This window comes from Populus alba, chromosome 9, assembly GCF_005239225.2.
Source record: "Populus alba chromosome 9, ASM523922v2, whole genome shotgun sequence".
Lineage (NCBI taxonomy): Eukaryota > Viridiplantae > Streptophyta > Magnoliopsida > Malpighiales > Salicaceae > Populus > Populus alba.
In genome coordinates, this window is record NC_133292.1 from 7,920,419 (window position 1) to 7,932,328 (window position 11,910).

Genomic DNA, 11,910 nt, shown 5'->3' on the forward strand with positions numbered 1-11,910 from the left:
TCCGTACAGGTCTGTGTCACCGTAAGCACTGAACAGCCTGCATCTTCTGGCTCCCTGAGCTGCCTTTCTTTCCAATCAAATGGCCCATAAGTCCTGCGGTACAACCCCTTGTCATTACTTTTCCTTGCAAAGGGTTGTTGACCGTTAAATTAGGGCCACTACCGCCAATAAACTGCCCTCCAGTTTCAAATAATTTATTGTCTCCTAAACATAATATTAAATTAGCATTAGACTATTAGTTAATTATAAAATACCAATCCCTAAACCCTTTGTAATCTCCGCTCTCACCGTACAAAGCTCCAAACATGCAACGGGGATTTCGGTCTAAAACAATACCCGAAAATCTATCATCGAAATTATCGATTCTGTTAGTGTACCTGTCCTGAAGTTTTAACCTTCTACTTTTCAAAACTGAATCTTGTTAAGAAGAATAAGAAAAAAAGGCCTCCACTATTTTTACTCCAATTAAGCCATGGCAGTTTCTAGTGATTCGATGCTTCAAAAGATCTTTGCAAAGAGCCCGGTTTTTGATTCAAACAAAAGGGTTTTTGGAAAACCAGTGAGTATTTCTGGTGGGGCAATTTCTTGCAATGAAAGGAATCTGAAGAGTAAAGGCAAGATTGCAGTAAAAGCAGCAGCAGCAGCAGCAGATGTTATGGGTTTGAAGAATCATGAGGTGAATCTGGATCTGGGGTTTGATGTGGTGGCTGAGAGAGAGTTGAGAGAAAAAGGGTTCTTGGGGATGAGGAAGACAAAGCTAGTGTGCACTATAGGGCCTGCTTGTTGCTCTCTGGAGGATTTGGAGAGATTGGCAATGAGAGGGATGAATGTGGCTAGGCTTAATATGTGTCATAATACAAGAGAGTGGCACCGTGATGTCATCAGGAAAATCAAGAAGTTGAATGAAGAGAAAGGGTTTTCTGTTTCGGTTATGATTGACACTGAAGGTAGTCTGATTCATGTTGTGGATCATGGAGTTCCTTCCTCTCTCAAAGCAGAGGTATCTTACTAGAATCCCATTGTTTTGGCTGGGGTTAAATCAGTGCCTTAAGATACTTCTCTCTCTCTCTTTTCTATTGGAGTAGTATGAACATTTTTTTAGTAGCTGTTGATTTAGGAGAATTACGAGCAGAATGCAGCATAACTGGAACTTAGCATTTAGTTTCCCTTTAATTAGGGGAAAATATGTCTATAGACTATTTCTTAATTTTGAATTCTAATAATAATTTGTTGTGATCGGTGGATTTTTGTTTTCACTGGGCACCAGGAAGGTTCAGTTTGGGTATTTACAGCTCAAAAGTTTGAAGGTTCTCGTCCATTTACTGTGCAAGCCAATTTTCAAGGCTTCTCTGAAGGTAATGAATTTATTTTATTGCTCATTGCTTCCCTTATCCTTTAGTTTTTAAATCTTAGAAGAAATAATAAAAAAAATGCTTTATTTTAATTTATCTTAATAAAATTGAATCATCGGCAGGTATCATGGTGGGTGATGAACTGGTTATTGATGGTGGAATGGCAAGGTTTGAAGTTGTCGAAAGGATGGGGAATGATTTGCATTGCAAGTGCACAGATCCTGGTCTATTCCTACCTCGAGCCAAATTAAGCTTCTGGAGAGACGGGAAGCTTTCCTATCACGGTCTTCCAACTCTATCCCCAAAGGTTTATTTATGATTAATCTCTTCTCTCAACGGTTATCACATTCTATGGTGGTCAATTCATCTTAGTTGGGTTACATTAATTACACTATAATTTTGGTCCTAAGCTAGTTGTAACTGCATCAGATATCGCAGCTTTTGCAGTCTGCTATCTGTTTCGCTAGCTTTTCTCAAAATACGATTGAGAAAACCCAGTACTTTTTAGGTTGTTTGAGTCCAAAACACTAGATTAAAATTGTGTCTCCGCAACTTGCATGCTTGGTACCGCAGACATCCTAGCAGCACTTCTGTCAATTTCCAGGGATCTATGTCATAATGTCTTGAAGTTCATGGATTCACTGGTAGGAACATAGAAGGATGGGCTCTCCATGTCATAATCATTGTTGTCCAACATTGCATACTTTATCTTTGACAGAATTTTGCATGCGAGAAACTTACTTTCTCAAATTTATCAGTTATACTCTTTAAATGATCTACAGGATTGGGCAGATGTTGATTTTGGAATTTCTGAAGGTGTTGATTTTATTGCCATGTCATTTGTAAATGATGCTGATTCTGTCAAGGATCTGAAGAATTATCTCTTTGCCAAAATGTCCAAGTAAGAACACATTCATCAAATTGAGATATCATGTAATTTATCCACATAATAATTTCCCTTCCTCTTTCGATTTGTCTTCGATAATATAATGTATTTTACTTGGCTATTTATTTAGATTCTCTTTTACAGACCAACAAGTAGATGCTGAAACCATACCTGAACAACCTTGTCTTGGCAGATATGTAGCTAATATTACATTGCCATATTTTTGAAAGAGTGTTAATCTATGTCCTAAATGTTACTGAGTTAGCTAACCACATAGATATAATTGGTTTTTTTCCCTTCCTGCTACTTAGTATCTTCTGGAAAACAAAGAGAAAAAACTTAAAGATTGATGTCATTTACAGATCAATAAGAGTACTGGCAAAAATTGAGACCTTGGAGTCTCTTCAGAAGCTGGAAGAAATTGTAGAGGCATCTGATGGAATCATGGTGGCTCGTGGTGACCTAGGAGTTGAAGTTCCACTTGAACAGATTCCAACAGTCCAGGAGGATATAACTCGCTTATGTAGGCAGATGAACAAGCCTGTAATTATTGCTTCTCAACTTCTTGAATCCATGGTTGAATATCCAACTCCAACACGTGCTGAGGTATTAATTATATAACAACATCTATTGTAATTGCAATTTAATATTTTGGTTGGGGGACACTATTTTTCTGAAGGGAGAGAAACATCTCAACATTTTTTTTTGGACAGGATGTGTTCTTGAGAGTAGAAAACGAAAAGAATCAAACCTTACACAGGCAGTTTAAAAGCTCCACATTGAATGACAGATTGAAAATTTATATATGAATCTACAAAATCAGATAAAGAAGTGGAAAAGGAACACCTTATTCCACTGCTTGGTCGTGAGAGATCTTTGAAAATCCATTCAACTAATTTTGGAATTAAACAGGTGTCACTTTCAAGTATCGCATCTAATGGAATGATGGCAACTGCTTTTTTAGACATGGCAAGAATATGGATCAGTGTCCCGTTATTCCTAACATGGAGAGAAACAAATGAGCTATTCAGATTGAGACTTCAATTCATGAGATTATTAAGTCTTGTCCAAGGAGCTGTTTTGTTCTAGAGGGCCCATGCATTTCTTTCTGTAAAGGAAAGCAATACATATAGAGTTGTTGAGATTTTGTTTGACTTACTTTCTTTTATTTGATAAGGTGGCAGATGTTTCTGAAGCTGTTCGACAGTATGCAGATGCACTGATGTTGTCTGGTGAATCGGCTATTGGGTTACATGGGCAGAAGGCTCTTTCTGTCTTGCAGATGGCCAGCAGTCGAATGGAACTATGGAGTCGCGAGGAAAACCGACAGAGTGCTCTTCATAACTGTCAGCTGGGAGGTTCACTGTCTGATTGCATCGCTGAAGAAATATGCAGTTGCGCTGTTCAAATGGGTATAATTCTCTTTTAACATCTTTACATTTTCACACTTTTGTTGTGAAGTATTAAGTGGATAGATGGTATGACAGATGTTAATCATATCTTTTCAACTTTTTTAAACAAAAAATGTCTTCTCAACATTCTCTGTAAACTGAGGAAATTTATTGACAAAAACAATTGATGATGCTTGTATTGAGCAGGCTTTTGTGTAGTACCTTAACTGGCTTAGTTCATCATCCTGCATTCATTTAAATTGTAATTTGGAACAATGTCTTGAAGATTCTGAACTGCATATTCTGAAGGGGAAATGGGATTTGTAGTTATAGTTTCATTGATGAACAAATGTGTGATTTTAGTTGTCCTTGACATGCTGCCATCCCTAACGATATCACCATTAAATCCCATTGGGTTTTAGTAGAAGTCCAGTAAAATATGCTAATAATGTACTTGATATATCATCAATGCATGGTCTCCCCTTCTCTTTTGAACTTATAAGCACACACGTGATATTAACTTTGGAGTATCACCCAAAATATCCAGGCCAATGACTTGAAATTTATGCCGGTTTTCTTGTTCTGCAGCCAACAACCTTGGTGTAGATGCTATCTTTGTGTACACAAAGCATGGTGAAATGGCATCACTTCTATCTCGCAATCGGCCTTACCCGCCCATATTTGCTTTCACGAGTGACAGTGATGCTCGGATGACTTTGAATTTGCAGTGGGGAGTTATCCCACTTCTTGTTGACTTGACCGATGATATGGAAGCCAACATCTCAAAAACCATTGATCTGATGAGAACAAATGGAATGGTAAAAGAGGGAGAGGCTGTCCTGGTGGTCTCAGATTTAACAGCAACACATTCAACCTCAACGACATTCCAATCAATCCAGGTGAAGACCATTGTTTAGGTGAATCTCTCCCTTCTGAATACTGTTCACTTATCTACGTTAGGTACCAGTGAAAGGTAAAGTAAAAGAGGAAACTTCGAGCCTGAGGCAGAAGGGTGCACATACCCTTTTTATTTGCGTGGTTTGTTCTTATTCCATTATATGATGATTGTGAGTGGACTAATCCTCAATGTTTGAAGGAAAGTTTGTGATTAAAACTTGGATGTTGGATCCATCTGTTCTTGAAGAGAATGCATAGTACTACAATAAAAGATGTGTAATGGTCCATTCAATCAAATGAATTTGGTTTATTAAATTATGCGTGACCGTTATCCGATCAGATACCAAATTCCAGAGCTTCCATTTGGGGCTTACACATGGTTCTGCTATTTAAGAATTTTTGCAATCAGAAATAAGGTTGGCCACATGGCAACATATTGCCTGCAAATTCCTGCCCTTAACAGCGCTGTCTGGTGGGGTTCTAGTTGCCTTCTTGAAACAGGTTTTTTTTAACTAATCTATCTCCTTGCACCAAGTAAAATCCGTTTGTACTGGCTTTAAAGCATGGCATTGCTTGCCACACACCTAGAAAGGGCTTCTGGTGACGGGACATGCTTCTTTTAATAAATTCACCCTGTATAACCTAGCTCTTGAAATGTTCAAACCTCAAAATGATACAAAGAGTACGCGCACGGCTTTATTTTGATCTTTTTCTGCAAGAAAAATTTGCTGCTCTCGGGACTGAGTTTGAGAACTGAAAACAGACAATACAAGAAATCCACGAAATGGTGTGAATAATATATGTACTGTCAATATCATAGAAACTCTACCCGGAGTCTTTTTTTGTGTGCATGTGACTATAATGGAGGTCAGAACTGGATGCATTTCATGTTTAGCCCCACCATTCACTGCTAATTTGCAGGCTATCTGCAATAAAGACGATGTTGCCGGGTCGTAATAGGCTATTATTACAGAGTGTTTGCAAGATCCATCTATTCAGGTTGGCTATAGTTTTTGGAATTACATTTTTCAATGGGCAGCAACTGAAACTTGCAAGTTTTATTTAGGTTTCAGACTACGGTCCTACAAGAAACTCCTCGTTAGGATTTCTGATGATAACCAGCTCCTCCTCAGCGTATCCATGAATCATATTCCCCAATAATTATGCTACAAAACAAAGATTGTGTGTAATCATAAGCTTAAGAGACGTGAATTGAGAATTTATGTCTTTCTATCAATTTAAAAGGTGCCGTGAAAGTAACATGACTTCCTCTCTTTCCCTGTCAAGAACCAATCACATAAGCAATTGAGCTTCAATATGATTCAAACTTTGTTTAGATTTAGATAATGCTGATTTCTTGAATGTTTACCGTCTTTCACCTCCTCAAATGAGAATAAAAATAAAACAACCATATGTCAAATGCTACGCCCACCCGCACCCTTGAGTTTATGTTTGCAGGGAAATGCAGGGGTGGCAATAGAAAAGTCATATATATATATATATATATATATATATAACAATTCTTGGATGGTAATTTCCTTTTGTATTGAATCTTAGAGTATACTTTCTCAACAACCATATAACCACTAGCTTTGACTACTTTCACAAAGCTAAATGGAAAGAGTTTAGTGAATCTTTCCCATCTTTCTTTCTTTCTTTCGTACTACAATTGACTTGATGATTTTCTTACAAAGACACAAATCGTTACTATTTTCATAGCTCATGCCTTCTCTTTGTTTTTCAAGTTTCTAAGCAGTTCCTTCATTTTAATACCTTCTATTTTCTAAAATCAATGCTCACCTTTTTATTATCTTTTTTCTTTTTCTTTTTTTGGGCTTGCTTCATTGATTTTGTGGAGAGTAAATTGTGTGGCAATTCCTATCCCCACAAAAACGGACATCACCCGACTCCGTAGCCACAGAAGCCATCCAACAGTCACATCATTTATGCGTACGTTAGTTCCATATAACCTCTGCTGACTAAAATACGCCCATTTGGCGCTTCAGGCAACCAAAACCCACCTCTTTGTCTTCACGTCTTCCTTCCTTTCTCTAGAAACAAACGCACAACTCCACTCCTAATAATATTTTGTTTTCTCTTCTTGAAAAAACGATTTGAAGTATTCTTCATTACTCAGACTCGTTCTCTTCATGCCAAACACCACCTCAACATGGCTTCTCTACACATACTGAAATCAACTCTCTCCCCCCTCTCCACTTCACCGTCAAAAGGCGTTATCGGGAAATCAAATTACAGGAAAACAATTCCCAAGTTGAGAACTTTTTATGGCAGCTCAAGAAGATATTCTGAGAGACAGCAAAAGGTTAAGGTTTTTTGTTCAGTCCAAGAAGAAGATAATAATCAAAGAAATGGCAAGTTTTCATATCAAAGTTCCGAACTTTATTGGTCTTTTGTGATCCTATATTAGAAAGATAGTAGCTTTTCGTTATTATTTATGTTATGCGCTTGTGGGTTTGCTTAGTGAAGAGGGTTTTGTGTTTTTTTCTTATATACAGGAGAAGAGCCAACAGAGTCCTTGTTCATGAAGGAACTGAAGAGGAGGGGTATGACTCCAACTTCATTGCTTGAAGAGACTAATAGAGGCAATTATGGAGTGGAAGATGAAATGAAAATAGGAGAGGAAGATAGGGATTTCTCCAAAAGAAATCCAGTATCAACTGAACTTGATAAAAGTTTGTCTAATCAAAGGGAGAAGTCAATGGCTCTTAATAGTGAAGGACTTGAGGTTAATTTTTCTCTTTACTCTTTGTTTACTATTTCTCAAAGTTTGTTTTGCTCTTTGTTTATTTGTCGAAGTATTGCTTGAATTTTCTATTATTTAAGCCGTGCCAAAACTTGAGCTCTAATCATGGGAGAATCTTTTGCTGTGTATACATTCTTATCTATATCTAAACGTGATTTCTACTGGCACTAATCCTAAATGAATCAATATTAACGCATTCATGTTGAAGCTCCTGGTGCTGTTTGTAATCTAAAAAGTAGATCTAATTGGTTATTTTTTAATGGTCTTCATAAATGGCTATCGACACTTAGCTGTTACATTTGTTTCTTTCCACCAATTCAGATGTGATTGTTTATTTAGTCCTTGTTTTAATTGGAAATAGATATGTTTTTTCTTTTGCAAATATAAGTTCAGGTATGCTATGACGGGCTTACATTTTTTCCTCTGTTTCAGGGGTTAATTCCTAGGGCTAAGCTTTTGCTTACTCTTGGAGGAACTTTCTTCGTGGGATTTTGGCCATTGATTCTCATAACCGTCGCATTTTTTTCTAGTCTCTACTTTGTAAGTTATTTTTCTGTTACACCCATGTCTATTTTACATGTTACCATGGATCGTTGCCAGTTTTGTTTGGTGTTTCTTTGTCCAAACCTTGTGCTGCATTAGGTCATGGTTTTTTATTTATTTTCTAATTGACAATTTTGCTATCATTAGTTCTACTCTGACATGTTATTCAGCTATTTGAAATATGTTTTTTGTTGGAAGGTGATCAATGATGTGTGGTGTATCGAAATTTAAGATCTGAAAGTGGCTACTGTCATATATAGTGTGTTTCTGTTGGGGCTCTGTGCAAGTGTTCAAGTTACCATGATTATAAATTGGAATGGTTTGGCCATGAGATCAGACTTAGTTCATATACACAAACGAGAAAGGTAGGATAACATAAAGCATTTCTTCAAATGTTGATCATGATATTTTGTTGACGAGGATCCATCAAACAAGGGGCATAAGATCAAATTTTAAACAATCTTGTAGTTTGTTCTACGGCCAAGAATAGGATTGGCAAGCTTGAGGAGATCCTTGGTTAACTATGAGGCATCTTATACCACAGTAACTTGACCTTATTTTTTGAGTTGGTTGCCTGCTAGCTAAGCCCTCTACTTCCTTCAATTTTCGAACATTCTACTACTAGGTGGAATAAAACAGAAATTGTGGAGAAGGCATTGTCTTTGAGTGGATGTCTTCTCTCTATTGAGTTGTGAGTCTACTTGTTACTTATGATGTCACATACTTAAACTCTTTGTTTCGTGTCTGCGTATGCTTTTATAGACTTTTGTGAATCTGCTGTTGGTTGTCATTGCTCCAGGGAGAGTCAAATAGTCTGTCATCATATTGGTTGCGCATAACTTATTTGTCCCATGGAAACTAGCTACTGATGATTCAAAAAAAAAAAAAAAAAAAAACAAAAAAGGAAAAAAGAAACTAGTTACTGACATGTTTCCTCTTTTCTTTGGGCAGTACTTTGGGCCAAGCTTCGTCCATGACGGAAGCAATGCATCATTCTCACCACCACAATATATTGATCCATATGAACTGCTGGAAGACGAAAGGATATCTCAAATAGCTCCTAGTTTAAAATGAAGCACAAAACAATTCTACGTAAACCAGCATCTTTAAACTTCAACTATAGATTTGATATCTCTGTAGCATATTTTGTCTGGCCTAGTTGATTCTTTTTCTTTGTAAATACTATCATACCAATTACCATGTACTCTCAACAGTTCTATGTTCAGCATCTTTCCCAATATTTTCAATTTCCAGTTCTTGCTGGAACGCCAAGAAAGGTGTTTGTGGTCTCATTGTTTATGTGCTATTTTAGAATCCATTTCCTTGTGCATCTAAGCATGCAATTCCTCCAGAGTAATCAATCTAAGTGCCGCAGAGCTTCAATTATTCTAATTCTTGCCGAGTTAAAATTTATCGATAACACGTCTCCTTATGAATCTTCCAGAGTATACGGCAGGACGGAAATTCTTTAGTTGACTTTGGAAAGGGGTTTTTTTTTTTTTTTTCCCCCAGTATATCATAATCTTTTTTTTTTTCATTTTTTTATAAATAAAAAAATGAAAAAAAAAAAGAAATGAATGAAAAAAATTGAGATTTGGGTCTAGGACAATACAAATATAGAAATTTGTGAAGGTTGAATAATCAATTGGATTAATAAATTGGAGAGCCAATTTTGATATAAATTAAAATAATTGAGAAGCCTAGAGATTTAATTAAACTTTAAATTGATTTCATTAATGATATCAGGAGTTTAATTGATAAATTTGAGGATTTAATTGAGCTTGAAATTAGTTTAATTAGTGAAATCAAGAGTTTAATTAAAGAAATATCAAAGTTTGGAGTTAATTAAGGACTCAATCAATTAAATTGGAAGACAAGGATTGTTTGTAAAATGTGCTGAAATGCAGGGGTCTAATTACAATTTTTTCTAGGGGTCTCTTCAAACAAATGTTAACATTTTGAGGACCGAATTGAAAAACACCCACTCTCTTCCAGACACGGCATCGTTTTTCATTTCCATTCATCTTCTTCTTCCTCTAGAAACTATAGTTATTAAACCCGGATCAGCCCGACAAGTCAACCTGGATTCCAATTGCCCTGGTAATTGAATTAATTTGGGTAAGTCAAAAGATTAGGGTGAGCAAAAACTAGATTAAATCACTAGATTGACTCGTGACTCGGGCGACTCGGCAAAACCTAGTTGAGTTCCTATTTTTTTTTTTTTAAATGTGTTTTTGCTCCTAATCAAAGATCTTTTTATATATATATATATTTAGTTGATTATTAACCATTTTCAAAGTTCACTATATAAATACTAGAAGAATATTTTATTTTTTTAATTTGAGAATTTGAAACTTTTTAGTATATATAATCTATGTTTACAAGAAAAAAAATTATTTTTTCAATGTAAAATTTAAAGCTCTTTAGTATTTATATTCTATATCCACAAGAAAAAAAATTATATTTATTTAATGTTGAATAATTTTTTTTTTATTTAAATACTTAAACTTAAAAAAATAATATATAACATTAATATCTTTTTAATATGAGATAAAAAATCTTTTAAAAAATTTTTTAAATTTTATTATGTATTGTTTATATTCATTGTTTTTTAAATTTTTTTAAATAAAATATTAAAACTTTTATTTTTTAAAATTTTTTCTAAGTTGATTCGGGTTGACCCGGTCAACCCGGGTCGGTCCAGATAATTGTGCTGGAAACATAGGAGACCCCCCCGCAAAGGAAACTCCGACCGCCACCAGACAACCCACAGGCACACGGCAATTCCCACCACTTCCATCACCGGTTTCTCAGATTGTTCCCGTTTCCTTCGCCACCGTTAACAAGTCATTGAGGCGTGGAAGAAACCACCACCAACAGTCCAGCAATGGCGGGACTGTTGGTGTCCCAATCCGGCCAAAATGCGAAGTCCTAGATACTATCCTTATCAGGGGAAGATAAGCAGCAAGAGGTAGTGCCTATAAAAGGCAAGGACAGAACGAAAAAAAACAGAGGAAAAAGGGTGAGGAGAAAACAAAGGGGAGAAGACCAGAAAAACAGAGAGACCGAGGGAACAAGAGAGAGCCCAGAGAACAAAAACAAAACAAGAGACAGAGGGAAGAGAGACTGAAAGGAGGAGGAAGAGAGGGACATTCTCCGGCCAGTGCGAGGACCATTACCTTCGTCTTCGTCTTCATCTTCGCCCAAGTAAGCCTTCGTTTTCCTCCCCAGTCTTGCATTTTTCAACTTCTCGAAACAGTGCGAAGGTAATTATAATTACCATCGCACTGTGCAGTGCAGCGTGAGTTACTTCACGCGTGACTGCTGCTGCCCGGTTACTGGTCTGAACTGATAATCGGGCCAGACCAGTTGGGTCTAGCCCAACTCGTATGAATGGGCTAAGTCCAGCCCAATAAAAAATAAAGAGTGGGCAATCTGAGTTCCAGATTGATTCAGTCCAAACTACTTTTTCTAAAGATGTGTTTACAATTAATGCATATTTATTTTTCATCAATAAATTTGTTTTAATGAACCACCGCAATATCCGGGTGTTACACAATTCATGACAAGTATTAAGATCACAGCAGTTTTTAATTATCCCGAGTTAGAGGAGAGTCGTTATTTTTATTTTCATGTAATTTTTTTTTAAAATAAAACAAACATTTAAATTAAGTAAAATGTTGGTGGATCGTTGGCATCGATGCCCGGTTTATGAAAAAAGCAAAGAGTGTTGTGTCTCCGAATAAAGATAAATATCATTATAAAAAAATATTTGCGAGTCTTCTCATTTGGCATAAATAGAAATGTTGTCATAAATTATCTTACCTATAAAAAAAGGTTTTATTTAAGATTTTAATGGGTTTTTGTTATAAAAAGAAATCAAAACTTTTACCTTTTTTTGATGAATAACAGATTTTATTCATCAATCATATCCTATCTAATCCAATGTATTTGTTCGATATTGCAGTTATAACTTTAAAAAATATATTTAAAAAAAGTATTTTAGTTAAGGTGAAAAAAAAAACAAGTTAAAGAAACATATTTAATTAATTTTTAAAAAATAATTATGTATAGAAT

The 11,910-nt window shown here is 35.9% G+C and overlaps 2 protein-coding genes across 2 annotated transcripts; both read left to right on the forward strand.

The window, feature by feature from the left end:
* Positions 1 to 4,841, forward strand: LOC118059071 (pyruvate kinase isozyme A, chloroplastic). The gene is made up of 7 exons (XM_035071884.2): positions 1 to 1,000; positions 1,268 to 1,355; positions 1,475 to 1,659; positions 2,135 to 2,253; positions 2,601 to 2,844; positions 3,416 to 3,650; positions 4,218 to 4,841. The coding sequence occupies exons 1-7, from the start codon at positions 473 to 475 to the stop codon at positions 4,544 to 4,546; spliced, it is 1,728 nt and encodes a 575-aa protein (XP_034927775.1). The 5' UTR covers positions 1 to 472; the 3' UTR covers positions 4,547 to 4,841.
* Positions 4,842 to 6,347: 1,506 nt separating this feature from the next.
* Positions 6,348 to 9,125, forward strand: LOC118059072 (uncharacterized). Its single transcript, XM_035071885.2, has 4 exons — positions 6,348 to 6,898; positions 7,043 to 7,272; positions 7,723 to 7,830; positions 8,785 to 9,125. The coding sequence occupies exons 1-4, from the start codon at positions 6,697 to 6,699 to the stop codon at positions 8,905 to 8,907; spliced, it is 663 nt and encodes a 220-aa protein (XP_034927776.1). The 5' UTR covers positions 6,348 to 6,696; the 3' UTR covers positions 8,908 to 9,125.
* The last annotated feature ends 2,785 nt before the right edge of the window (positions 9,126 to 11,910 follow it).

Excerpts from the sequence above, each read along its gene's own strand:
- LOC118059071 (XM_035071884.2), top strand. The coding sequence starts at position 473 with ATGGCAGTTTCTAGTGATTCGATGCTTCAAAAGATCTTTGCAAAGAGC. Across the intron at positions 2,845-3,415 it reads CAACTCCAACACGTGCTGAG|GTGGCAGATGTTTCTGAAGC; the intron begins GTATTAATTATA and ends TTATTTGATAAG. Across the intron at positions 3,651-4,217 it reads CAGTTGCGCTGTTCAAATGG|CCAACAACCTTGGTGTAGAT; the intron begins GTATAATTCTCT and ends CTTGTTCTGCAG.
- LOC118059072 (XM_035071885.2), top strand. The coding sequence starts at position 6,697 with ATGGCTTCTCTACACATACTGAAATCAACTCTCTCCCCCCTCTCCACT. Across the intron at positions 6,899-7,042 it reads AGATAATAATCAAAGAAATG|GAGAAGAGCCAACAGAGTCC; the intron begins GCAAGTTTTCAT and ends TCTTATATACAG. Across the intron at positions 7,831-8,784 it reads TTTTTTCTAGTCTCTACTTT|TACTTTGGGCCAAGCTTCGT; the intron begins GTAAGTTATTTT and ends TTCTTTGGGCAG.